Source organism: Lepidochelys kempii, chromosome 13 (genome assembly GCF_965140285.1).
Source record: "Lepidochelys kempii isolate rLepKem1 chromosome 13, rLepKem1.hap1, whole genome shotgun sequence".
Lineage (NCBI taxonomy): Eukaryota > Metazoa > Chordata > Testudines > Cheloniidae > Lepidochelys > Lepidochelys kempii.
The window spans coordinates 22,888,914-22,915,599 of record NC_136392.1 but is presented as its reverse complement, the minus strand read 5'-3'; the positions used below and the strand labels follow the sequence as shown (position 1 = coordinate 22,915,599).

Here is a 26,686-nt window from a genome sequence, read left to right as displayed (position 1 = left end):
TCTTTTTGCTCTCAGGTGCATTCCGTGTAACTTCTTTAACTGAGTTATTTCCAAATTGTTCCTATCAAAGTCCTATTGCACTGACTGCGGGTTTTAACACTAATAGGAGTGGAAGGTCACAAAATAAATAACTTTGTTCTCTGAAACGTTTAGGTGATAGTGGCCACCAACATTGCTGAGACATCCATCACAATTAATGGGATTGCATTTGTGATCGACTGTGGCTTTGTGAAGCTTCGGGCCTATAATCCAAAAACAGCAATCGAATGCCTTGTGGTTGTCCCGGTATCTAAGGCATCAGCTAATCAGAGAGCAGGCCGTGCGGGCCGCAACCGCTCTGGAAAATGTTATAGACTTTACACAGGTAGGTGATATGTTGCACAGGAGATCTTGCTTTTGTGGGACTTGCAGCGAGCCTTACCAATTTCTATTCACAAACTTAGATCACAAAGTAAAGAATTGGAATCTGTGTTTCAGCAGGAACTATGGACTTCCCTTCACTACTCACGTGGATTTGTTAACCCAGGTCTCTAAACAATGCAGTCTTCACTGGCTCTGACCAAGGGCCACAGACCCCTGTCTGGAAGTGATTCAGCATTTCTCAACAGGAAGTATAAGTCAGTAACACATTCAATCAGTAATCAAGCAAAGCAGTAGCATATGGCAAATACATAGGTGAACTGATCGTCATTATTAAACATTATCTTGGTGTTTATTTTACATTTTCTACTCTTGTGATGTGTGCTCGTGCTTCATCCTGGACACCGGTACAAATATTTTAGTTACAACAGCTGACAAAATTAGGTCTCTTCACATCCCACCAATTCACTTCCAATTCACGCTTCCCACCAGACCTTCACCAGCAAAAACCTTGCAGCATGACCTGAAGGTCAACAGATTTGTTGAACAGAGGCAGGAAGCAAATTCTGTAGTTCTCACCGAGAATGTACTATCTCCATCTCACTCTCAATTAGACCAGGGTGATGTTAGTATAAAGTTCCTTAACTAACCTTGATGGTCTTCGCATCATGTGGACAGAACGGTAATCATCCACCAGAGGCCTCCTGCTAGTAGGTGTTAATCAAATTCATCAAGTTACACTGTATTAAGTTGAACAGTCACAAAGGAACAAATATGTAATAATTAAAACTTTACAGTCAAATTTTCCAACAGCTTCAGAAAATCTTCCCCACAATATATGCAGGCACACCCCTTTGTATGCAAAGAAACCCACCCATGCATGCATATCATACAGATTTATAGACATAGTACTCCATTTGTGCTGCACTTTCAGAGGCTCTGAAATTGAGGCCCTCTAATAAAATGCAAAAGTAGGCTGATAGGGAGACATGCCGTGAGACCAGCAGTGATTGCAAACCTAAGATGCTGCTCGAAGTCTGGACCACAAAGTCCACTAAGCAGTGCATTCTTGTTGATATCTCTGGGCTGCTGTATGCTGAGAATTTACTCCAACTCATTCTACCTATTTATTATGTTTTGTTCTGTATTATGTTTGAAAAGGCTCTTTCAGATACTGTGTCTACCAAAGATGCATGTCTGGAAATCGTCCAAATAATTAAAGGTAAAATTCCCTGCTCGTGTGATTCTTCTTGCAACATTAGCTGTCATAAACAAATGCTTAGCTTGTTGAGTGAGGCTCAGTGCGGCTGGTGTAGTGAGATTAGTTCTTATAAATGATTCAGCCAGTCAACTGGTAAGCTTCAAAAATCTGCAGTCTAAATACCTTAGCTCTTGACTATTTCCTTTTGTGAGGGAAGGCTTTTCAATAAAACAGAATAGCTGCTTGCATGTTTCAGATTCCCTCTAGTTTTCCTGAAGCTTTAAGATTTAAATAGGCCTAGTGTGTCTTTAAAATTTCATTAAAATTTCTAGGCTATCAGCTACAAATGTAAACCTTGGTCTATTCTGTGTATTTATAATGAGCCCACTCCTTGCAATCAGAGTACTACCATGGTTACTATTGCCTTAGTTTTAACAAGAGTGTTCCAGCACTGTGTGGGAGTAAGAGTAGGGGGCACATGCTCTGTGTGCGGTTAAGATTAATTATCCTAGTAAGGTTTATGTAATACCATGTTAAAAGGCATCTTTCCAGTAGGTTGTCTGTACACTTCACTGTGTTAGGTCTCTGGTTATGCTGGTCTGTGATTTAAAACACTCTACTGTTATAATGTATGTCTTGTTAACTGTAGAATGTTTTTCACTAATGTAGCCCTCATTCCTTTGAAAATCAGATACCTGTTCCCAGATTCCAGGGGACAGCCATATTGAGAGCTCTTTCTCATCTGTGATCCCAGATCTGACTAATGACTTCTTCCATATGTGAAACAGCATGTAATGCACTAACTGGGGAGACAATCAAAACAATATTGTGGATCCAAGATCAATAAACCATAGTTCTTAGTGTGTTTTATCAATACTGTGACTTAGTAAGCTCAATGGGGAGAGCAACTTTTCAAAATGACTTGTTCTCCTTTTGTGTTTTTTCTAGCCACATGCAAAGGCTTTGTCTTTTTTCTTATGTTGAACAAATACTTTCTACCTCTTATATATTTGTCCCACATTGTTTGACTTTTGAAGGTTGAGTGTACAGTGGGGTTGGTTATACTCATATCCATGCTAAATTACATTATTGTAGTTTACTTTTGAACTCTGAGTTGATACAAATGTCCACATGGCTGCATACCTGGCTGGAGTAAGCACTATTCTACTGTCAAAGCCACTTGTGGGAGTCTTGAGTAGGAATTCTGAAGCAAAGATCTTTATTTGCATGTCAATATACAGTGTAGTGTTCCAGCATTTTTCATGGAAGCGCCAATATCTGGACTCTGCACTCATAAATATACTACAAATCTTTCAAGTTATTACCAGAGTTCTTTTGGATGTTACATAAATAGCTCAAACATCATGGCCATTGTAGTGATTTTTTAAGGGAGTAGTGCTGGCACAAATGTGTAAAGCTCTTACTGCATATGAATTACTTTGTGAGCTGGGAGAGCTAGTTTAATTCTGATAGTTTTAGCTAAGTCTTCACTGCAAAAAAGGTTTGTTTTTTACATCAAAATAGTGAACTTGATGTAAAATCCTAATGGAGACAAGGCACAAGTAGTTTTTACCTTGCTGTAGCTAGTTGAGGTCAATACCAGGTGTGGGCTATAGGTTTGATGAAGTCACAGCATTAGAATGGCAAGTTAACTGACTAATGTAAAATACAGCTTTTGTTGACCTTATACAAAATATTTTTCCTGATTTGGGCCTTACAAGGAAAATAATTTAAAGAGGGGGCTGTAAAATAGCAAGTGGGGGTTAAAATACAAAAACCCAATAGTAATGCTGTATATGCTTTTAAAAAACTCATTGCCCTTGTATTAATAACAGGACCCTGAGTTATTCTTCCCAGTGTGAACAAATATTTTCCTCTTTGTAAAAAGCCTTTGCATGCTTTTTTCCATTTAATAAAAATGTTTGCTTTCAGACTGTGTACACACTTGTTTGTTGTTGTCTGACTGCTTAGAAACACTGATCTGTTAAGAAAAAAAGTTTAAATATTTTGTTTTGAAAATGTGTATAAAGTCATTACAAAGTTAATTAAGAAGTATGTCAAATGTGGAGCCTATCAACCCTGACAGTCCCTATTTAAATAGTTTTATTTTTATATTTAATAATCATTTTACCTACTCGGGATTCAAATCGCATAAATGGTGTGGTCAGAGGTATATGTTTGTTTGACTTCCAGTCACTTTTGGTGCAGTTAGCACCTCAGTAGTATCTACACTCCCATTAACAATGCTAAACTGGAGACAATGAGAGGATATTGGCTCAATCTTATGAGTGTTTGAATCTGTAACATCATCACAAGGAGCTTTGACTTCTTCCCCCACAGAGGAAGACTTTGAGAAGTTGCCGCAATCTACTGTACCTGAGATGCAGCGCAGTAACCTGGCCCCCGTTATCTTGCAGCTGAAAGCTTTGGGGATAGACAATGTGCTCAGGTTCCCCTTCCTGTCTGTAAGTCCTGGATTCCTGTTTGAAATTCTGTATTACAAGGGTTGTCAAACTTCTTCATAGTGTGGACCGCATAACAGAAATCAAGTAACGTTTCTGTGGCAGCTACAGTAGTCGCTTACGTGCTTGGTTGTGTCTTCCTTGTTTCTTGTTGATTCTACAGATATCCAGGCTCTTCTTTGCAATAAAGATCCTGGATGCCTGTAGATGCACCTGGAAACCAAGACAAAGATCCCATATTATGTGACCTATCTGCTCTCTGTGGACCATCGGCAAGTGCTGTACAGACCATCTGAGGCTCAGGGGTCATTGTTTGCTAACCAATACTCTGTTACTTTGGAAGAAGCAATTGATGACCTCATGCTGTGTTATGGAGGAGTATCAGGTTTCCATGATTCTGCCAGCACTACTGAAATGCCACTATTTTTAGAGGTTTCAGAGTAACAGCCGTGTTAGTCTGTATTCGCAAAAAGAAAAGGAGGACTTGTGGCACCTTAGAGACTAACCAATTTATTAGAGCATAAGCTTTCGTGAGCTACAGCTCACTTCTTCAGATGCATATCGTGGAAACTGGTTAGTCTCTAAGGTGCCACAAGTCCTCCTTTTCTTTTTACTATTTTTAGACTGTTGTACAGTTTGTATTTGAGAACAAAGAATGAGCAAGAATGACTTTGAACAACTTCGAAGGTGAAAGCCCTCAATTTTTAAAAAGTAGAATTGTGGAGGCCTTTCCGTGAAGTGGAGAAAAAGATAAATCAACAGTATCAAGCCTCTGCACTTACTTTAATTTTTATTAACTAATGGCAAGTAGCAATCATTAGACTTTGTTTACCAGATCTTGTCTTCCCCCCTCCCCCCCCCCCGACGTTCTTGTTAAACCCTGGATTTGTGCTGGAAGTGGCCCACCTTGATGATCATACACATTGTAAGGAGAGTGATCACTTTAGATAAGCTATTACCAGCAGGAGAGTGGGGTGGGGGGAGAGAAAAGTTACAAAAGTTACTTTTGTAGTGGTAAACGCCCATTTTTTTCATGCTTTCTGTGTATAAAAAGATCTTCTATGCTTTCCACAGTATGCATCCGATGAAGTGAGCTGTAGCTCACGAAAGCTTATGCTCAAATAAATTGGTTAGTCTCTAAGGTGCCACAAGTACTCCTTTTCTCCTTGTAATGTTTCCAGTTACATCTGCATTGATAAACCCAATACAATAGTATTTAAATAGAGAGAATTCAGGAAGCAATCGGTCTGACACTGTAACAGTATCATTATGTTTGACAATCCAAGTTTGTGTTTTTAGCTTGGACTTATTCCATGTGGTCACAGGATCTTGAGAGCATCATAGTGGGGATGCAGGAACCTGGAGCGGGTTTTGAGTTGTGGGTCTATTGAGCCAGGCTGATCAGTTGAGGCCATCAGGTGATGCTGTGAGACATCTTCCACCATTCTGGAGGAGCAGGCTGGGCGGGAATACTACATCTAGGAAAGAAGGAATATAGAGGGCTAGAATTGATCGCTTTGAGGCAGGAATACTCCTTGAAGAAGGGCGGACTTAAAAATTCTCACTAAGAAACTTCACACATTCCCATATGAGTGACAGCTTAAAAAAAGTTTGTTTTTTCTTCACAGCCACCCCCTGCGCAGTCTATGGTGCAAGCATTAGAGCTGCTGTATGCTTTAGGAGGTGAGCATGCTACATTTTCATTGTATTTATAGTATGTTACTAGAGAACAAATGCAAATCCAAGTGTGTTTTACAAAGTCGGTTTTTTAATGTGTGAGTGGATATTAACTTGAATGTTAACCAGATCTTTATTTTCAAGACTACTGTTTGTACCAGATGCTATTGTGGTCTCAGTCCACGACTTTGTCAATGTACCTCAGTCTTGACTTGTAAGTATCTTCTATTCCTTTTCCAAACAAGAATACCCCAGGAATTTTAGAAAGGCTATAAACTCTCATGCACCGAGCGTAAGCCAGTCTTTAACTGCTGTGATTTAGGAAGGAAATACTATTCCATTATTGTCTACTGCATAGTTTCTTGCACTTGCCTCTGAAGCATCTGATTGGGCTAGACAGACCACTGGTCTGGCTCGCAGTGGGAGTTGTGTGCCTGATTTTACAATATTATGAAGTGCTTATTAGGAACTAGGTTGAGGATGCTAAGTTGATCAGTACCTAAAGTTAGGCACTTAAATCGACATTTGTTCACGTGGATAAATTGCTTGGTACTGAAGTTCTTAATTGGTACAGTGGATATGTCTTTCATTTTGTGTTGCATGCTATAGCAGTAACAGAAATCTTTCCCAATAAAACGATGCCACCTTCACACTAGCATTAAGAACTTTTGACAAGAAACCTAGGGACTAAAACAAACCAAAACAAAAACAGACCTGTGCTCATTTCAGAAGTATCCAAAACAAAGACTATGTGCTTCCCAGTTGAAACACTGGGAAGCGGGCAGTAAATTTGAAATACATTGTGCAGGCTTTTGCGGCTCCAAGAGGCTTGTGTTTGTTTTTTTCCTTGGACTCATAGATGCCATGCTGTAACATACAGTATTAGAGCTGTAAGTACTTTTGTGATTGTTGGCAACCCTTTTGAGCTGGGAACCATTGGCTCAGAAGTGTAATGCAAGGGTAGATACACAGCAAAACCACCTTAGGGAGGACTGAGACTGAGAGGGAGAGGTAGATAAGATTCCTTATTCGCTCTTTGATGTTCTGCCAAAAATCCTGCACCCTTAGACAGAATCACAGAAAGGTGCAGAGATGTTCTCCACTGGTTTCCCATATGTTTTATAGAAGTGCAAGAAATGCTGCTCACGCTGCCATTTGGCTTGGAGTGGGTTGTGTTTTGTTCAGATTGAAACTGTTACTCTCAGATATCCAAGGCTTTTTTTTATTTTATTGTGGAGGCAGTAACTACAAAGTTAAAGTTGTGTTGGTGTCTGCAGTTACAGTAGGGATTAAATCCCTTTGTTATGTGAGTAAACTGATGTATATCTGCACCACATTTTTTATTACTATTTTTACTGCGGGAGCATCAAGAAGCCCATTCATGGATCAGGACCTCATGGTGCTAGGCATGGTACAAATACCAAACAAATAATGGTCCCTGCCCCAAAGAGTCACAATCTAAGTAACTGGTTCTTAGGGTAGAGAATGAAGTTTAGCTCTTCAGATAGAGCAGAGGTGGGCAAACTATGGCCCGTGGGCCACATCCGGCCCAGCCCCTGAGCTCCTGGCCCGGGGGGCTGGCCCCTGGCCCCTTCCCTGCTGTCCTTCCCTCCCCCGAAGCCACGCCGCCACCCAGGCAGCGCTCTGGGCGGCAGGGCTGCGCGCTCATACAGGACAGTGCGGCAGCGTGTCTGGCTCCAGCCGGGCGGCACGGCTCCAGACAGGCTGCTCTGAGGGGCATGGTAAGGGGGCTGGGATCGGGGGGTTGGATATGGGGCAGGGGCTCTTGGGGGGCAGTCAGGGACAGGGAGCAGGGGGCAGTTGGATAGGGCAGAGGTTCTGGGGGGGGACAGGGAACAGGGGGGATTAGATAGGGGGTAGGGTCCCGGGGGGGCGGTTAGGGGCGGGGCTCCTGGGAGGGGGGCAGTCAGGGGACAAGGAGTGGGGGGGGGTTGGATGAGTGGGGGGTTCTGAGGAAGGCAGTCAGGGGGCAGGAAGTGGTAGGGGGCAGGGGCCAGGCTGTTTGGGGCGGAACAGCCTTCCCTACCTGGCCCTCCATATAGTTTCACACCCCGATGTGGCCCTCGGGCCAAAAAGTTTGCCAACCCTTGAGGAAGAGAGTACTTAGACTGTAAGCTGCAAGTCTTTTCTTTTTGTAAAATAACATAACTCTGTGCTCAATAATAATAATAATTTGAAAATCATCCTTCTGTTCTGTGCATCATCACCAACAACTACTATTCTTGAACTAGAATGTAGCTGCTTATTTAGCTACTGATGCATGAGGCAGAACAGATTGCAGCTAACTTTCCCGTAGCTGGAATAGGTGCTGTAATGCTGATGGTATTACATTATTTTTGTCAATGAGCCAAGTAGATATGACTCAGAAAAATCACCCCAGAGACTTGTTCTGTATCTGCTAGCTGTGACATTCCGCTCTGGTGTTGTCTGGACCAGTGATCGGCTAGGCCACTCCAGTCCTTGACTCTGGGAGCCAGCCTTACCCTACTCTGCTGTGAGAACCCCCACTCCTGGGCTGTTCATGCACAACCTCTGGCATGTAGGCTGCTCCCAGCTACTTGCAAGCGAATGACACTAGCCAATATCTCCGGTCCCAGATGCAACCCTAGGAACCTCAGTCTTGCAGTGTTCAGTAATGCCCGCTGGATGCTGCAAACTTATATAAGTTCGTCAATTTTACAAAGAAATTGATATGTACCAGGCTCGTTATCCCAAAGGGGGTCACTTCAAACCAAATGTACTGCTTCAGGTAGAATAAACAAACAGATTTATTAACTATAAAGATAGATTTTAAGTGATTATAAGTTAAAGCTTAACAAGTCATATTTGGTTAAATGAAATAAAAGCAAAACTCATTCTAAGCTGATCTTAACACTTTCAATGTCCTTAAAAATGTAGATGCTTCTCACCACAGGCTGGCTGGTTACTTTTCAGTCAGGCTCTCCCCTTTGATCAGCGTTTCAGTCACTTGGTGGTGGTGGTGTCTGTAGATGTAGGTGGAAGAGAGAGAGAGCATGGCAAATGTGTCTCCCTTTTATCATGTCCTTTCTTTCCTATTGACTTTGCCTCCCCCGCCCCTTCAGATTCAGGTGAGCATTACCTCATCGTAGTCCCAAACTGCCCAAAGGAAGGGGATGACTCCCTCGAGGGTCTTACAGATTCTTTTGTTGCTGCCTAAGTCAGGGTCCATTGTTCCTGTGAAGCTGAGCTGGGTTTGTTCCATTGACGAGGTGTGAACTGACTCTCTGTTCTTAGAGAGTTTTTGCATGGGCTTGCTTTAAGCCACGAGGATACGTTTTCAGCCTCATAACTATATACATGAAATTATAACGTATAACTTTACTATAATGTTACTGTAACAATTACTATAATATTGCTATAACAACCATGTTCCGTGCATTATGAGCCTTCCGAAGACACCCAACATGACAAACTTTGCATTGGATACCACACAATCATTTTATAAAGATGAACATGGGGGTGTAGGGTGTTCTCACGAGGTACAGAGTGTCACGCTAGCCATTCCCAATCTTTTTGTCTCTTATCAATGCTCCTTTTTTCTAATAACTTGGAAGAAAATTCCAGAAGGGTAGGTGGAAGTTTTCCTACAAAACTTACTTTGCAGAGTTAAATGGTTTCCAAATGGTGTATACAAAATGCATTACAGAATGTATCTCTGTGACCATGGTATTGCTGCATTGACCTTGGTGGTTACATATTTCTTGAATGACTGGAGGTGCCAGTAGAACTTGGTCGCGGATCGAGTGGCTTGTGTGTCTGGCAAGAAGCCAGTGTTTATGTAAATATAGTGTTTGCTAAAGAGTACTGAGGACTCATGGGAAAGTTAATGGGTATTTATAAGAGCTCTTGATTTCCCAGTTGGATACTTGCTAGCTCAACAAGCTTTTCTGTGAGTTTCTGCTACATATTAGCTGATGGCACAAAGATTAAGATAATTTTCTATGCTATTTTGGTCTGCTTTCTAAATACTTCGGAGTATTCTTGCAGGTCTGGATAAACATTGTCGCCTAACAGAACCTCTTGGTATGAGAATAGCAGAGTTCCCTTTGAATCCTATGTTTGCAAAGATGCTGTTGGAATCAGGTAGGTAAAAGGCAAGGTGCCATCAATAGTCTTGTGCTGAGTATAAGATACTGTCTACCCAGGGACAATAATACTCAATGTATCTAAAAGAACCTATAGTCAATTTTGGTGTGATACATAGTTAAGAAGTCAAGAAATCATTTGGTACCATCAGTGCATCCCATTGGCCTACCTGTAATCTTAACTTCAGAGTTAGTCTATCTAGAATAATTTGGCATATTTATATTCTTGACACGCAGTATTGCACCAATGTACCCTACAGGGTTTGAAAGTAATTGGTCCCCATGCCAGCAGAAAAATGCTTTGGAGTTGGTTGCATTTTTGGATCAGGACAACATCTTTTACAGATTTCAGAGTAGCAGCCGTGTTAGTCTGTATTTGCAAAAAGAAAAGGAGTACTTGTGGCACCTTAGAGACTAACAAATTTATGTTTTTCCACTGAATGCATCCAATGAAGTGAGCTGAAGCTCACGAAAGCTTATGCTCAAATAAATTTGTTAGTCTCTAAGGTGCCACAAGTACTCCTTATCTTTTACAGAGTTGTTCAGCTTCCACAAGGCTACCTCTTAGGTAATAAACAATAAATAATAGTTCCCAACTGCAGGGCTCAGTGGTATAATAGGAGGCTCCAAATCCTACAAAGACTCATGCACATGCTTAATTTTATTGTCTGAGAGTAATCCTATTGAAGTTAATGGGACTAGTTATGACGATAATTTTAAGAACATGTGTGAGTCTTTGCAGCGCAGTGAGTTAATGCTTTAACTTCTTATTTCTGATTACCTGGTTTGAAGTGCTTGCTAAGGCCACCAGTGAAATAAGTTTATCTTCAATTCAGTCTTCAGTGAAAATATGCATTCATCACAGAACCAACATACATTTCTTTACAGTTCATGGGTTGTTCTCAAGAGTGGCCTAGGACTGAAATACAGAGAATGGGGTATATTAGCAAAGGTGTGCATTGGACTTAATCTGCCCACACTGTACTGCAGGCAGAGCTGCTTTTTGATATCTTTCACAAGCTCCATAATTTGCCAAGTTCTCTTTTAAAGGAAAAGAAGGAACAAACCTTCTTAAGAAAAGTTGTTTTTAATGTATGTCCAGTACAGACAAGCATACTTTGTAACAAAGGTCTCTCTTAAATATGTAAAAAATCATACACATGCTTTATTTCTGTACTCTAGTATAAGTGCAGACAAAAAAGTAACAGGCATTTGCCAGTCCTTGATTCTAAGGTCTGTGTATGACAACATGCAGATGTGATGACAGAGCTGATTGCATGTACCTGATTGCTGCTGCAGGGACTGAGTGATCCACTGCTGAGAAATTCCTAAATGTCCCCCCTCCACCTCCCCATCATATGTTACAATAAGGGACTTTTTATCAGCAAAGTCCTCCTTTGCAATGAAGTAAGGGTTTTTTTCCCCCATCGTTGCCGTAAAATACTTTCTTCTGGGAAATCTAAGAGTAAATTCCTCCTTCCTTTTTTGTGGTATTATTTATGTTTCATAATCTTGAAAGCAAGAAACTGTATTTTCTTTCACCACTTATTTTACAGGAAACTTTGGCTGCTCCCAGGAGATCTTGAGCATTGCTGCCATGATGCAGATTCAGAACATCTTTATGTTCCCTCCAAACCAAAAGGCTCAGGCTGTAAGTTCAGTCTCATAATTTTCTTCACTTATTCCACATCTTTGAGCGTCTGCCAACTCTGTTATTAATATCCGTTAGGGACATGCAAAGTCTGATGTGCTAGATTGGAACTGAGGGTTTCTGTCCTTGCCCATACTGCTTGGTAATGGAGAAAGGGGAAGCTGTATGGTAGTGAAACCTGCAGATAGTCCTCTGCTAATGATGGAGGCCTTGTACTACAGAGGGTTAGGAAAATGTTTGGAAATGTTAGGATCATAAGTTGGTATTCGTTTTGGGGAGCGTGGAAAGGAAGTTTGTTCATTTTGAGCTTCTCTTTGAGAGAAAAAGGTAAATTTATTTTCAGGCTGATAAAATTATTTAATATGAAATGGTTAACTCAGAGGTAGAAATACTGCTGAGCCTAACCTTACATACAGTAAGTAAATCCCATTTCCTTTGTGTAAATGAGTTTTAATTTCAGTTTTAGAACTCTGCCTTGAAAATATAGTATGTTGGATAGTGAAACATCCATATCAGTTAGGGGAGAGTTGTTATATGATAAGAGTTAAAGGTCACTAAATACTCAAGACAGTAAGAACTGAGGGTAGCAGGAACGACCTTTGAAAAAAACTAATTTCTGTATAAAAATACATTTCTACTCTTGTTTCCAGATCAGGAAACACAGAAAATTTGCTGTGGAAGAGGGAGATCATCTCACTATGCTTAATGTTTATGAAGCTTTTATTAAAGTAAGCAGGTTAGAGTGCATGTGGAAGGGGAGAGGGTGGGTTCCAGTGGTTTTAATGCCTGATGCTCAAAACTAAGGGCAGGTCTACACTAGAAACCCTTCTTCAGTGCAGCTGCAGCGCATATGGTGAAGACTCTCTATACTGACACCGGAGTGCGCTCCTATCGGCATAGTTACTTCACCTCTGCGAAAGGTGGAAGCTATGTCAGAAGGAGAGCATCTTCCCCCAACACAGTGCCAGTGTGGACAGCGCCTAGGTCGCTGTAACTTGCGTCGCTCCAGGGGTTGTCTTTCACACTGCTGAGCGATGTAAGTTAGATCGACTTAAGCAGTAGTAGATCAGCTATAAGAATCCTAGAAGCTTGAGCCTATGTAAGATATGGACCCAAGTGTCTAGTATACCTTTTTGTTTAATTAATTAATTGGCTACATTTGTCACAGATGCTCACGTAATCCCACTGAGTTGGTAAGACACACAGTCTGTGGCTGTGTAATGCACAGGCCCTTAGCTGTAACTTCCATGTCTTCAGTTATCCTGGGACATTCAAAGGAACATGAGAAATTCATGTTCTCATTTATTTTCTGTTGATAGTTTTGAATTTCAATGAGAGTTGCGTTCCTAACTCCTGAAGGCTCCTTTTGAAAATCCCATCCCTAATCATTATATAAAGTCTTGTCAATGGCTTAGAGTGCTTGGTGATCAGTGAGGTTTAATTGAAATCTTAGTGCTTGTCTAAATACTCAGGTTGTACATCTTTAACTGTACCAGGATAGTATATGTGTAGAGAAAGGTAATAAGCTATACTAATGTAAAGCACATAAATAGCTGTGTCTGCACTAGAAGCTCTGCCCTAACCGAAGTTTGTTACACTGATACAAAAACTGTGTAGACCAGTCCTTAAATGTATTTTGAACTGATTGTCTTTGTGCATGTTGGAAAACACAGTACAGAGATGTCTACTTATGTCTTGGGCCCCCAAAAAAAGTGTGGACTCGGATTTAATTTATATTGAGATGAAACACTTTTATGTGATAGTATGAAATAGCTGACACTATTCTCCCCTGCCACACCCCAGGAAATGACTCAAATATATTAGTAGGAAATAAGTGCTGGAAATGTTTATGAATTGGAAGCCATTATTTCTATTTGAAATACACTGTGCAGGCAGTGGCAGTTCATATGCATACTGGCTGCAGTTAACTTCCCACTGTAAACAGGCAAATACCAGAACAAAACACAGTAGTTGGGGAACAGAACTAGACTACCCTTTGCAGTAGGGAGATTTAGTGTGGCATTTGTAACTGTTCTTGTATTGTTGTTGCTATACAGCACAGCAAGAATTCTCAGTGGTGTCAGGAACACTTTCTAAACTACAAAGGGCTTGTCAGAGCAACAACTGTGAGGGAGCAGCTGAAAAAGCTTCTTGTCAAATTTAAAGTACCAAAGAAATCCAGTGAAGGTAGGAGCCACGGAATGAGGATTTTTGTGTGTCATACCTGTTGGAGTTTATCTGAATATTGAGTCGCCCAACTGTCAGTTTATTTTCTTACTATATTCAAGAAATACTGTGTCTTGTCAGCCTAAAAATAATGTATGTTAAATAAAACTGGGATTTCAAAATATACTTTTCAAGAGCAGCCCCTGAGCTCATTTTTACAATTAGAATTTCTTCAGACCTGGGTGGCTTAATTGATAGCAGCAGTGTTGTGTAGTGATAGTTAATAACAATTTCATAGATATAATCTAATGGGAGATTTTCACCCACCCCTCATTTATACCTTTTGAAAATCTCTCATTACAATCAAGGCACTGTATAGACATTCTGGAGCTGACTTTCAGTTGGGCTGAAGACCCCTAGCTCCTGTTGATTTCAGTTGGAGTTGCAAGTGCTCAGCACCTCTAAAAATCAGGCTGCAGCCACTTAATCCTTGTGAGATAGCTGTGGTTGGTACTATCTCCAGGGTAGGTAATCTGGCACCTTCGTTTTTTACATAGTAATTGAGATTTATTGTGAAACCGGAGAGAGGAAAATAAAGAATCCTGAGTCTCTTGTCTTAAGCTTTTCCTCTGAAAGCCCCAAAATTGCTTTTGATGACAGAGCAGTATTTAGGGGATTTTTTGTCACTGCATCAGCTCTTAGTTTATCAAATACACTTTGCAGAATAACATGTCAATTCCCTTCTTTAGGTGACCCAGATCCTGTTCTGAGGTGTATAGTTTCTGGATTCTTTGCTAATGCAGCTAAATGCCACTCCACTGGAGCTTACAGGTAAAATATGGATGTAGATCTATAAAATTCCTTAGAACTGTTCTTTTATTTAGCATGCTTCTATGAATTGACAGATCTGGATAGTCAACAAACAGATGCTTCTCTAGATAGACTAGCAAGAAAAGTTTTGTCAGCTCGTTAAATTAACGAGGTCTTGCAGTGTCACATGTAACAGTTTCCAAATGCTCTTTGTTTGTTTATCGCCCCTCTTGTTGGTTAAATGATGACCATTAGTAAGGCTGATAGTGCGGAATTGTTAATAGTTACTAACTAATGTGAGCAGGAACTATAAATGCTTCAATTCCATATTCCCTCCAGTGCACCTTAATCTAAGCCTGCAGGACCCTGTTCTTGTGATGTGGGCAGAAAAACATTCAGTGTTAGGGCTTGTCTAAAATACATGAAAAGTATTTTGGAATGATGTAGGATATGAATATAAAGTGAATTAATTATTTCTGATGAACTCCATTTGTTGATATTCGTATTTTGGAATAAGAATGTCTATAAATGGAGTCACTCAATCAGGAATAACTCCTTCTGTAGACAAACCCATAGAATGATCACTCCAAACTTTTGCACTGGTGTCTTGGCCAGAATTTGGGCCTGAACTCTGCAGCTGAAAGGCCAGTGTATTAACTTTGCACCTCTTTAACTTGCTCCAGCTCTTTCAGTACTCAGATTTATGAGCATTTTGACTGGAGCTTAAAGGTCACCAATAAATACATTTTAAGAATAAATTTACAATTGCTAAGTCTGAAATAATACCCTCTCTTTAAGGACTATCCGTGATGACCAGGAACTGCACATCCATCCCACCTCAGTGCTGTATGCAGAGAAACCTCCTCGCTGGTAAGCTAGAGCTGCTTTCGCTTGTCTGCCTAGACCAGGAGGCACTCCATACCAGGCATTGTTAGGAGATTCCCATTAATAACTCTGTTCTGCATCAGTGTAGCAACACACCGGGAAGATCCTGATTCCCAGATTGTAAGTTCAAAGGAGGCTTCCTCTGCAACAGTCTTTAGGTAACACCCAAATAAAACTGCTAGGTGGGGAGCATTTGGAAAAGTGGCATTAACATCATACTAAAAAAGTGTTAAGAACTGTGAAGGCGAGAGAGGGGAGCCAGGTGGCCCCTTCCTAAAAAATACCAGAATCAAGAGCCTTGTGCTGCAGGTAAAATCACTCACAGGAATTGCTCTCTGAGGGGGGTCCCTCGACCCACTGGGAAGACTATCTTAGTTCAGTGATGCTGAGGTTAATGTGGAGGCTAACGATGCCATCCCACTGAAAGACATATTTGAACAATACAAGGTGGTAGTTACTTTTATTACACACTTATATAGTGCAGTAAATGTACATGGCACGCTGGGACCCTGTTCCTCCTCCAGGAAGTTTACATTTGTACAGGTGTAGCTGATTGGAACTCAGCAATCAATTCTGTTGATGTTCAGGATGGAGATAGAATTCAGATCACTCGGTTTTAACTGTGTTGATTCTTTTAGAACTTACCTCATCCATCTTCCTTCCACCTCCACTTGTTTAGTTGTGGTTTTAGGGCACATTCATGTGTGAATCAATATACTGGCTATGCACAGTATTCACTGGGTTGATTTGGTTTTACTCTTTGTTAGTAAGGAAAGAGCGTAGTCTCTTGCTCAGTGTTTTGTCTATCAACTGTGAGTATATGACTTCTCACTTCTTGTTTTAATTTGGTTTTCCTCAAATTTTAGATGCATTCAAATGGTCAGTGGTTGTCTTGGGGAAGAAGGGAAGAGTGAGAACTTTCCTCTTGCTTCCATTCAGTAACCCTCTGTTCTCAAAAGAGTTCCCTCTCCCCCCTAAGCAGCATGGCAATTGCTTTGTCTTTTTTGTTATGTATGGAAGATGGCTCTGCATGGTGGGGTTATGAACTGGATGAGTGAGAGAGCAGGGTGTGGCTCTGAAGATGCTTTAGTCCCTGTGGAGGGTCATTGTAACAAGCCTTAGAGAGAACTTTCCTGCAGTCTTGGCTATGGCTGCCAGATTATTTCTAAACTGGTGTGCTTGCTGTCTAAAGCTCAAAGTGGAGTGTGTCCTGGCCTTACTCAAAACATACTCTTCCTCCCGTGAGCCTTATCCTGACTAGTATCTGCAGCTGGGGATCCCACCGTCACATTAGGTTGTGGATCGTTCCTAAGCTCTGATAGGCCTAGGATTTTGCACTCACCCCTTGACATCCTTCTCAGTTATGCTCTGCCCACAACACCTAAAATCTCCCCTTCAGAGGTGTTTAGTATGAAAGCTCTTGGCCCCATATTTACAAGTGTCCCCTCCCTTTTCTTCTTGTTACGCCCTCCCCTCGGTCTGTTCTTCCAGGTGGTTTTGTGGAGATGTTTTTTACTGGAGTTTTAAAAATCTTTTTATTGCCCTGCTATACAATACTCTGAGCACCTTGGTGGGAGTGGGTCGGAGGGCATTTTATAATTGACTCTCCTCCCACACAGCAGAGACTACCCAATGACATCTTATATATCAAATAACTCTGTAATCTCTATAATTGGAATGTTCGGACAATCAGAGCCAAGTCCCTCTCTGCTATATAACATGGTCTCATTTTTTTTCCTCTGTGTTTTCAGGGTCATCTACAATGAAGTCATACAGACCTCCAGGTACTACATGAGAGATGTGACTGCTATTGAATCCACTTGGCTATTAGAACTGGCACCTCACTTTTACCAAGAAGGAACGGTACGGACTCGACATAGACACCAAATGGTATCATTGCTGTACTGACAGCTCTTGTACTTAAAGCTTTTTTTTTCAGTATTTTTGTTTTGTTTGATGGGAATAGAAATTAATTGGGGTGTAAGTCATTGAAGGGGATTTAATATATAAAATTCTGCTTTGCAGTACCCTTGAAAGAACCGTGTTTGCCATACAGGAGTACAGCCTGTCTAGACGTTAACTCAGAGTTGCATTTCTCCATTTGAAATCCATTTGGAAATTCAGCACAGAGCTAGTCTATCCTCAGATATGTGTTCAGTAGCACTTCTCTCAGCGGTTCTGTTGACTTGATGTAGGAAGTGTAAACTTGAGATGGCCCGAGTCTTCATGTGCCTTGCAACATCTTTCTGGGCAGTACCCAACACTTTATTATTTCAACCAAATAAATGATAATTGCTCTTACTTAGGAAAATAAATTAGAGGTTAAAATTTGGAGTTATGGAGAGGAGCTTCCTTCTATAGATAAACTTAATACAAGTTCATTTTTGTACTTAGCACCTTTACATTAAGGAGATTGGTTCAAGACCTGAGGTAGCTGGATGTATGGTTATATAACATTTATTCCTGAGGCCCCAAGGCACCATAACAATTAAATAGCAAAAATTAGGCTTCAAGCAGTTAAATTGGAAGTGGATTAGAGCCACAGGACTTGAATGAGGAGTACTGGCTTGTTCTTTTGCTGTGACCTTTTAAATAGCACATCCCTTTTTTTTTTTTTTTGAAGTGTTATTGCTTTGCTTCCCTGTACAGAAAGTGGCTCAAATGCACAAAGTGAAGTAATTGAAAAATGAGCCAGGTTTGCAGGTAACCATAATGATAGCAGGCATCACATTTTCAGACAGATGTTTCTTATTTTTTCCAGTTGATGCCAACCTGGCTCATTTTTCAGTTATTTCACTTTGTGCATTTGAGCCAGTTTGTGTACAGGGATGCAAAACAATAACCCTTCCAAAAAAAAAAAAAAAAAAGGGGATGTGCTATTTAAAAGGTCACAGCGAAAGAACAAGCCAGTTTAAAAAAGCCTATTTAAAAAAAACAAAAGCTTTGCTCTGGGGGGCCTGAAAGTAGTCAAACTCTGGCCTTAGCCCTAGCCCCCTGAAAGGAGTAAGTGCCACAGAGAGAGCCCTGCCACCAGTTCTGAACAGCAAGAGCATCCAGCAGTTAACTGCTTCAATGGGGAACAGGGGAAGAGGCAACTTTTTCGGTAACAGGGTCCTAGACCAATGGAACATCCTTGAATAGTATCCAAAAGCGAACAGGTAGCTAATGCAGAACATGAGGCATTGGCACAGTAGCCTTGTAGCATCTCAGAGGCAAGTTGCTACATTGTGTTACAGCTAAAACTTCTGAATCCTCTTCAAGAGTAGCCCTAAGCAGAGCTTGTTGCTGTAATGTAGCTTGGGAATGATGGGTATGTATCAATCACTGTGGCAAGGTCTCTTTTAGAGAGAGGAGATGCTGCAGTCTCTTGATTGGCACTGCGTGAATAAAGGTCTTACAAGTTCTTGCTATCTGGGAATACAGAAGCAGTGACAGATTGAGTGTGGCCTCTAACAGTCATGAGTCATATCCACAAAGAGCATACATGTACATCTTCAGGAGCTGCCACTTGTTCCTGCCAACCTTCATCACCTCGTCTTGTTTAGACTTTGCTCTCATTCATCTACCCACCTTCATTAGGCACTATCAGAGCAGCCTCGATGGAGAGTGGAATATTATCGCTGTGCTTGTGACACTGAAGCTAGTCTCTGCAATAGCAGACTGTACATAAACACTGAACAGTAGGGATGACCAAATGGATGTCGTGTGTGATCATGCAGGGAGGAAGACTAATTACTCAGTCCTAACCTTAGTGGAATTTGAGAGGTACTAACTATAAAGCAATGCCAAACAGCCTCATTCCACATGCGTCATGAGATTCTGTGGGAATCTTCATAAAGCTCTTCTGTGGGCAACATTCCAGGAAAACAGTGATGTGGGAGTATCAGTGGCAAAGAGCCACATTCTGGTACTTCTCGGGGTGGCCATAAAATAGGCACACAAAGAGCAGTATTATTGTGAGGCTGAATTCAGGCCAGCCACTACCATCTGTGCAGGAGTAATTTGCATGGAATAGGAATATGCAGCTCCCCTTGTGGAACAAGCCTCTTCTGATGTGGAGGGATCCAGAATGGAAACCTTCTGTGTTAGTCTGTATTGGAATGAGATCTGGTATTGTGATGCTCAAATGCAGGACAATACTGTAATAAAAGCTTCAGACATGATTTTTCAAAAGATCAAGTGAAAATTATGTGCCTAATTTAGCTGAGCAAATTCCACAATTGCACAGGCAAATACGAGAATTGGATGTGGAAATGTAGCTAAATAGCCATGTGTGTTTGGTTTGTGGGTTTTTTTTTTTTTTTTTGGTGCACATAGTTTTGCATGCATATTTGTGCGCATGACCTCTTGAAAATCTGATCCCTATTGTTCAGATCTCTTCCTTGGCGACACTGAAGGAGTTTTAGGGAAGTTTATCCTCTTAAAGATTTGATATACCTATGAGAGCCTCCTATTATTAAATGACCTTGTGAGTTCATTTGTTAGCAAGACATAGCGATGTGATTACAGCAGAGCATTGGCATTATGTCCATGTAATTGATTTCAGAGATTTTTTTAAAATGTGAAACTTGGATAATTCATCTGTTATATAGGATGCTTACCATGCATCAGAGTAGCAGTGGACTTCTCAGGTAATTGGTAGATTTCCAGGCCAGAAGGAACCATTGTGATCAACTAGTGTGACCCCGTGTAACACAGACCAGAGAACTTCCCCAGAATGATTCCTAGATTGAAGGGTTTCTACTTGGTATTCCATAATGCACTTGGCTGAGGTGGTAACAACACCGCAAGGCAGGCCTTGTGCTTCTGTTGTTGCTGTTCAACACACGTGCCTCAAGCATGGCATTAGAAGGAAATGAGCCAACACTCCCACTGTACCAAATCTGCCTGTGGAATCCTTGTGATTCAGATCTTTACATGGATTATGTACATGGTGTTTTAAAACCCTGTAATCTAACATCTCCATGGGACAAAGCTTTGGGACAAGATTTCTTTTTAAGTGGGAGTTGGTTGGAAATCTGGTGTAATTTTCAATGGCTCATGCAAAGGACTGTTCCATTTTAAAAGGTTAAATTATTTTTGTAAATTAAGCTAATTTGGAAGAGTTGGTGTTTTACACTATACCGATGGCTTAGGACCTGCCTATCTGGAGTGACTGTCTCTCTCCCTGTATGATACTGCCACCATTATGATGATTGAAAATGCTTGATCTAAAAGCTCCTTTGGTTTAATAGAGAGGGAACTGCTAGTAGAGTGTTCTCAGTGATGACTTTAGGACTTCACTCCACCACCACCCTCTTGTTTGGTCTTAAAGAGATGAAATCTGTTCAGCTTTGCCACATGCCCCAAGAGTCATATTCATCCTCAGAAGGGGAAGGTTTTGTTGTTTTTCAGCTTGCCTTTCCCCCCGTGCCCCCAAAGACTTAGGTGAATTTGCTGAGTGTATAAAATATTGTTTTATATTCGATCTGTGGTGCCTAGAGCCATGGTTTAGTTTCACATAGCTTTTTTTTGGTAAAAATCAGAATAAATGAAGTACTTTATTTTGTTACAGCATATTTCACTAAGGACGTGTTTACACTGCCCTTAAGTTTGGGCTACGGGAGTGTGAATAGCATGCGCACCAAAGTGTTGCCCTGTAACTTCTCCGTGTGGACACTGTGAGCGCCAACTAAAAGGGGTTCCTAGTTCACATGGATGTAAACCTGTGTGAAGAGGATTATGTTATTGTAAACTAGGAACCTTTTAATTGGCACCCGCAGTATCCACACGAGGAAATTACAGCACGGCATGTTGGTGCACACTGCTGCTCACACCCACTGTGGGACAGTTTAATCATAAGCCTAATCTCAAACCCAGTGTGCAGTTCATACAGAGTTAGTAGCAGAGGAAGTGAGAAATTACAAGCAATAGGCAAGGAATAAAATACATTAGTTATTTGGGGGGGAAGGAAAGACTTGCTATGGCCCTGCATGTGTTCTGTAAGACAAACAGGAGCTGCAGGGGAGAGACCGAATGAAATCACAGGGTGGTGGACAACACTAGCTGAGCAGGGAGGAGTAGAGAGAGGAGGTTTGTGAGGTAAGATTGGGCAAATCCATGGAGGGTTTAAAAAAAAAAATTAAGTGCTCCTAAGTCCCCTTTGGGGTCTTCTCTTCTGTTAATCATGAAACATGTTCGCATGACACGAATATAAACCCACTTAGGTGATCTCTGCGTTGTTTCTCTTCTCACATAAGTGTGATTGTACAAGCTATTTGATCCCACACAAAGACAAGTGATTATGAACTGTGACACTCTCATATGAAAGAGTTTTTGTTGGCTGCATATATTAACATACAGTTAGCTATGGATGTTTGAAGAATAAGTTAAACTTTCCTCATTTTTAAGGAATAACAAAATTTCCCCCCACTGGTGGTGATAGAAGAGTCCACAAGGGTATAGGAAAGAACGCCTTTCAAAGAGGCATTGGGAAAGCTCACTAGTGCACTATCTTGCTGAAGTGTCTTAGGTACTTTTTAAGACACACAAAGGACAGAAGTTAATTTATAAATGGCTCTGCTGCTTTCTCTTGCATGGACTAAAGGTCCGTGAACCACTAAACCAGAACCTCTGTTCTACCCTTGGTGCACCATAAAAACATATGAATGGATGCTTGCAGAGGCAGTGGTATTTGAGTACTGCAGGCAAACAAAAATAAATCGCCCAAACATCTGTAAAGTTGTCTCATGTTGAAAGCGCTTAGGTCATGATATCATCGACTGAAAGTGTTTAGCAGAGAAATCTCTGCGGCTCACTAAGAAGTTCCAGAAACATTGGAACCTTAATACCTTCAATCACTAGATCTAAAACAAATTATCCCTGATCAAAAAGCTAATTTATGTTCTTACTTTTATTTTTTCGTTTCCTGTGGTTTGGGCACAAGCATGGGCAGTAATCACCCATGCTTCACTCCTTAAAGTTAATGTACTTTTGAGGGATTGTACCCTTTCTTGGGTCCTCTTCGGTATGCACTTCCTCCATGGCGCTCTTTTCCTTCCTATTAGATTTTAAGGGTGAAATATTCAAAGGGCCAACAGAACTGCAGCTGCAGCATTAGTAAATATATCGCTTTGCACGCACACATCTGGTAATTGTACCTTCAGGCAGGTAAATACTAGTTTGGGCATACAGAATCTATATTAGTAGACACTGACGAGTTGCTTCCTCTTGCAAGTTGTTTAAGTACTAATGTGTGCACTAGGACCAATTAAATACCTTTGGGAAAATTTGGTTTTGGAGTTTCTGCATTTATTTCCAGAGGAGCATAAGATTTGATGCATTTTACCAAAACCAACAAAAAAACAACCCCCCCCCCACAACCACAAAAACAACAGGATTTACTTTTTGTTGAGTCTATAAAGTATTTTGAGATAGATATGGAGACTGATTTAACTAGGGATTAAAAATTCAATACACTTTACTTCAATTTTTATGAGAGTGTGCCATATGTACTAAGCACTTTTTTTTTCTTTCTCTTGCAGCATCTTTCCTTGAAAGCAAAGAGAGTTAAAGTAGATGACCACTGATTTGGTGTGCCTGTTGAGCCTTGTGACATCAGATGCAAAACCTACTGCTAATTCAAAGCTGGCTACAGTCCATTCAGCAGTCAATTCCTTAGCACCTGACCCCACATCAATTAAATGTTTAAATGCCTGCCAGGATCCTGTAGGGGTTTATGCATGACCAATACATTGTAAACCTAAGTAGAGCTTGCGTTGTGGACATATTATTCCTAATTGACCACTCTCTGTAACCTGGATATGTTGCTCTTTTTAATAGGTAGACAAATGATCAGAATATAAAGGGGGGGACACAGGACCACAACGAATCAGAACTTCCAGGAAAAAAGCCAAATGCTTAGCATGGTATAGCACCCTTTGAGAGAGAGGACCAGGGTTCAGGATGCCCTGCTTCCCATTCCTTGGAGCACTGTGAATATTACTGGCCATCCTGAGACTGCCTGCTGAAAATGGGTAGATGGAGGGCAATGAGTTGGCCCTTAAAATGTAAGGGGCTGCCATGGAAACCTTGATACTGTGTTTAACTGTGCCTAATTGGTATGATGTTGTCCTGAAGCAGCAGAATCCTCCTCTCTGTGAGTCAAGCTTTCCCCATCCTGTAACAATTGTTCTGTAGATAGTGCTGTATTTGAAATTAGTGGTTTCCATACTTCATAGAATCATAGAATATCAGGGTTGGAAGGGACCTCAGGAGGTCATCTAGTCTAATCCACTGCTCAAAGCAGGGCCACTATTCAGAAACACTATTCAGCAGTGGGGAAATCTCTTTGGGTTTGCTGCTGCTCAACTGTTTAGGAAGGGGTACATTTTGATCAATCTTGTGGGATGCTTGCACACGTTCTGTTGTGGAACAGGATTCATGCAGACTCACAGATGGGGCTTAGCTTTATTTTCTGAGTAAGAATAAATGTGCCAGCCTCTCTTAACACTTAGAAGCCTCATGAGATTTCAGAAGGGAAACCTCATAGGAATGCTGCTTTTAGCAAGATTCAGCAAAGATTAAAATGCTCTGTACTTCCCTCGATCAGGAACATGGTCCTTTATATATTTTTATTAAAACAATCTGCTCTTTGCTGTTGAGGACTCTCCTCCTCTTATGCCAGTGGGACGGGTATTGTCAGCAGCTAGTGGTTTAACTGGGACCCTATGGCTGTCTTTTTCATAAAGAACGTTACCCCCTTGTGTTTAAACACAGTCGCTTGGGTACATGTGTATTTATTTTTCTTACCCTTTTTATGATATTTATTTTAGAAATGTGGTTTGAAAGTTTTATTTTTGTAAGGACATTGGTTTGGTTGATGTGCTTCTTTGGAAATGTTAACTATAATTTTATTTCCATTTCTAAGAAGTGTGTAAATAAGTGAAACTTTCTACATAGAATAAATGTCTTCTTGCCATAGGGCTACCTTGCACATAATTTCTGAAAACTTCATTTACATTGCTGCCTCCCACAAAGCTTGTTCTGTTGTGGGAAATGTGTGGTCTGTGCAGTGTCTAGGTCCTCCTCACCAACACAAAAAATAGATATGTTAGCCTCAATGTATGGCACTGGGAGTATGACAAACTGTCATCCCCACCCTCCTGGATTTCCCAGTGCAACCCATCTTCTCTGTATCTTTCTCTTAGATTGTGAACTCTTTGCGGGCAGGGACTGTCTCTGTGTGCTGTACAGTGGGAAGAACACAAAAAGCACTAAATAAAAAGATCCAGTGTAGTTTTTTTCCTCTAAAAGGGGCAGAGAGAGAGAGCTGAATGCAAAGACTTGTAAACTTTCCATGTTGCTCTGTCCTCCAGAAGGTCTCTAGAAAAATAAAATCATTGAATCAAGAAGGCTTGAGAACGTATCCCTTCCCACGCATCCAACTAGCTAGTGATTATTGCCACTCTGCTGTGATGGTAGCGTGCTGATCTGCATTGTGATGTGGCCATGCAATGAGCATCCAATTAATTTGGCATTTCTGGGAATACCAGGTGCACTTGAACTCTGTGCTCCAGAGACTGACCCTGCTACGTGGCCAGTGTTTCTTCCTGTTGCAAAATAATTTGATTCTTGATCATTTGAGTCCTTGTACCCGGCAAGGCTTCTGTGACTCATGCAAAGTTAGGGGCATAGAGATTTGAAAGTGGTGTTACAACATGTAACCAGTTGCATCTTCAGTTAAGCAAGTAGAATAGGTGTGTGTAAGAAATCCCAATCTCCCCAGTAGAAAAATTACTTACTTTTCCTCTGTACTGACAGTGCGAGAGGTAGCACCCTGTCAGAACAGACACACCTGATTCTGAAGATTTGGGCCAAGAGTGACTAATGATACTGGCTGCCTTCATATCTTGGTATTCAAACTGAGACAGCTTAACAGAAAAGAACGGAGTACGACACCCCACCTGTCTGAAAATCAGGCCCTTTTAAAGGGCTTTCACCCACAGCGTGAGGCTACTAAAATCACTAGTTGATTTGTGAAATTCAAGCCAAAGGCTTTGCCTGCTTGATTCATAGCACTGTGTTTTAAGTAAGTTTGGTTACAGAGACTGATAATGCTGGCTTGAAGCAGGCTCTGCAATGCAGAGAGTCTTAGCAGAAACATCATTGGTGCTGAAGGGAGGGTGATTCCAGGGTGCTGCCATGTGTTCATAAAGGAATTTACTGGAAAAATGCAAAGATTTGACACCAGTTCTCCAGTGGGATGATGTTAGAGTATTATGCTCTTGCATCACGAAAGCTGTATTTGAAGAGATGTTTCCTGTAAAAATAAAGCAAGTTATAGCTCACTCACTACCTACTGAAGTTAGATGTTAAATCACCCAAAAGCAATAGAAGCTGCTGTTAATATTTCTGCATAAGACCGTCACTGTACTGATGGCCTACTATAAAAAGGATTGCCAATGGTAGAAATAATATGAAGCTAATTGGAGTAGAAATTCAGTCAAAGCAATAGTAATTGAAATGCAAATCACTTACCAGAGATTAATGGTGGCTGTGACAAATTGATAGGGAAGCAGTCACAGCTGTGGCCCATTCTTCAGCCAGTTGTAGGAAGAGGCATGGGCTAAGATGAAAATGAAAAGCTCAGGCAGACGGATTTAAAGTGATGCAGTTTCCATTAGTTCTGTAGCCATGCCCTGTTACATAAGTGCCCAGTATATTAACCGGATTGCCTGCAAATTCTAATTGGCTTATTTTATTTAAAAAAAACCCCAACCCACTAGAATATTCCTTTAAATTCAGGATACAGTGCTGTACCTTAACTTCATTTAGTGCCCTTGTTCCTGGCCACGGCATTCATTATCCTTATGGGAACTTTACATAATCTGTTCATTGCAGATTAGTTTGCATGTATTCTTAAACCAAAAAAAGGGTTTTTTGGGCATTGCTAGAATCAAAGCAGGTGAACTCTGCTCTGTTATGTCTATATGCCACCTGACTAATGAAACACCAGGATCTTCTGTACTCCTCTATCTAATGGGTCAGTGCAGGCAGTGCATGTTTATCCTGTGCCAGCAACTGGAGACACAAGACCAAGAAGGGAAGGACTGGCAGCATGGGGACCCCCTCCAAGCACTTCTGCCTGAAGGGAGACATGCCTGCAGGAAGCTGAGGTGGTAGATAAAGGGTCAGGCTGGTGTTATTTTAAAATTCTTTTAGAAAGGGGGAGTATTTCTGAACCCTGAGAGAAAGCTAAGCAGCCATCTTGTATTGAGTTCAGTGAGGAGAATGGGAGAGTCAGGAGAAAGGAAGCAGTGAATCAGGAGATGCACCTGAGGGGAACAAGATTAGCTTAAGGGTGCAT

The 26,686-nt window shown here is 41.1% G+C and overlaps 1 protein-coding gene across 3 annotated transcripts in view; it reads left to right on the top strand.

Moving 5' to 3' along the window:
• Positions 1-24,731, top strand: part of DHX35 (DEAH-box helicase 35) — a 48,810-nt gene extending 24,079 nt beyond the window's left edge. For 2 of the 3 annotated variants that reach the window (XM_073309744.2, XM_073309742.2), the window contains 11 exons: positions 154-364; positions 3,902-4,026; positions 5,652-5,706; positions 9,730-9,825; positions 11,384-11,478; positions 12,129-12,206; positions 13,536-13,665; positions 14,394-14,475; positions 15,253-15,324; positions 17,091-17,229; positions 22,863-24,731. In XM_073309744.2, the coding sequence (XP_073165845.1) occupies positions 154-364; positions 3,902-4,026; positions 5,652-5,706; positions 9,730-9,825; positions 11,384-11,478; positions 12,129-12,206; positions 13,536-13,665; positions 14,394-14,475; positions 15,253-15,324; positions 17,091-17,229; positions 22,863-22,907 (1,128 nt within the window). In that variant the 3' untranslated portion in view covers positions 22,908-24,731. The remainder of the gene's footprint in view (positions 1-153; positions 365-3,901; positions 4,027-5,651; positions 5,707-9,729; positions 9,826-11,383; positions 11,479-12,128; positions 12,207-13,535; positions 13,666-14,393; positions 14,476-15,252; positions 15,325-17,090; positions 17,230-22,862) is intronic. The other variant, XM_073309743.2, reaches the window with a different exon arrangement.
• The last annotated feature ends 1,955 nt before the right edge of the window (positions 24,732-26,686 follow it).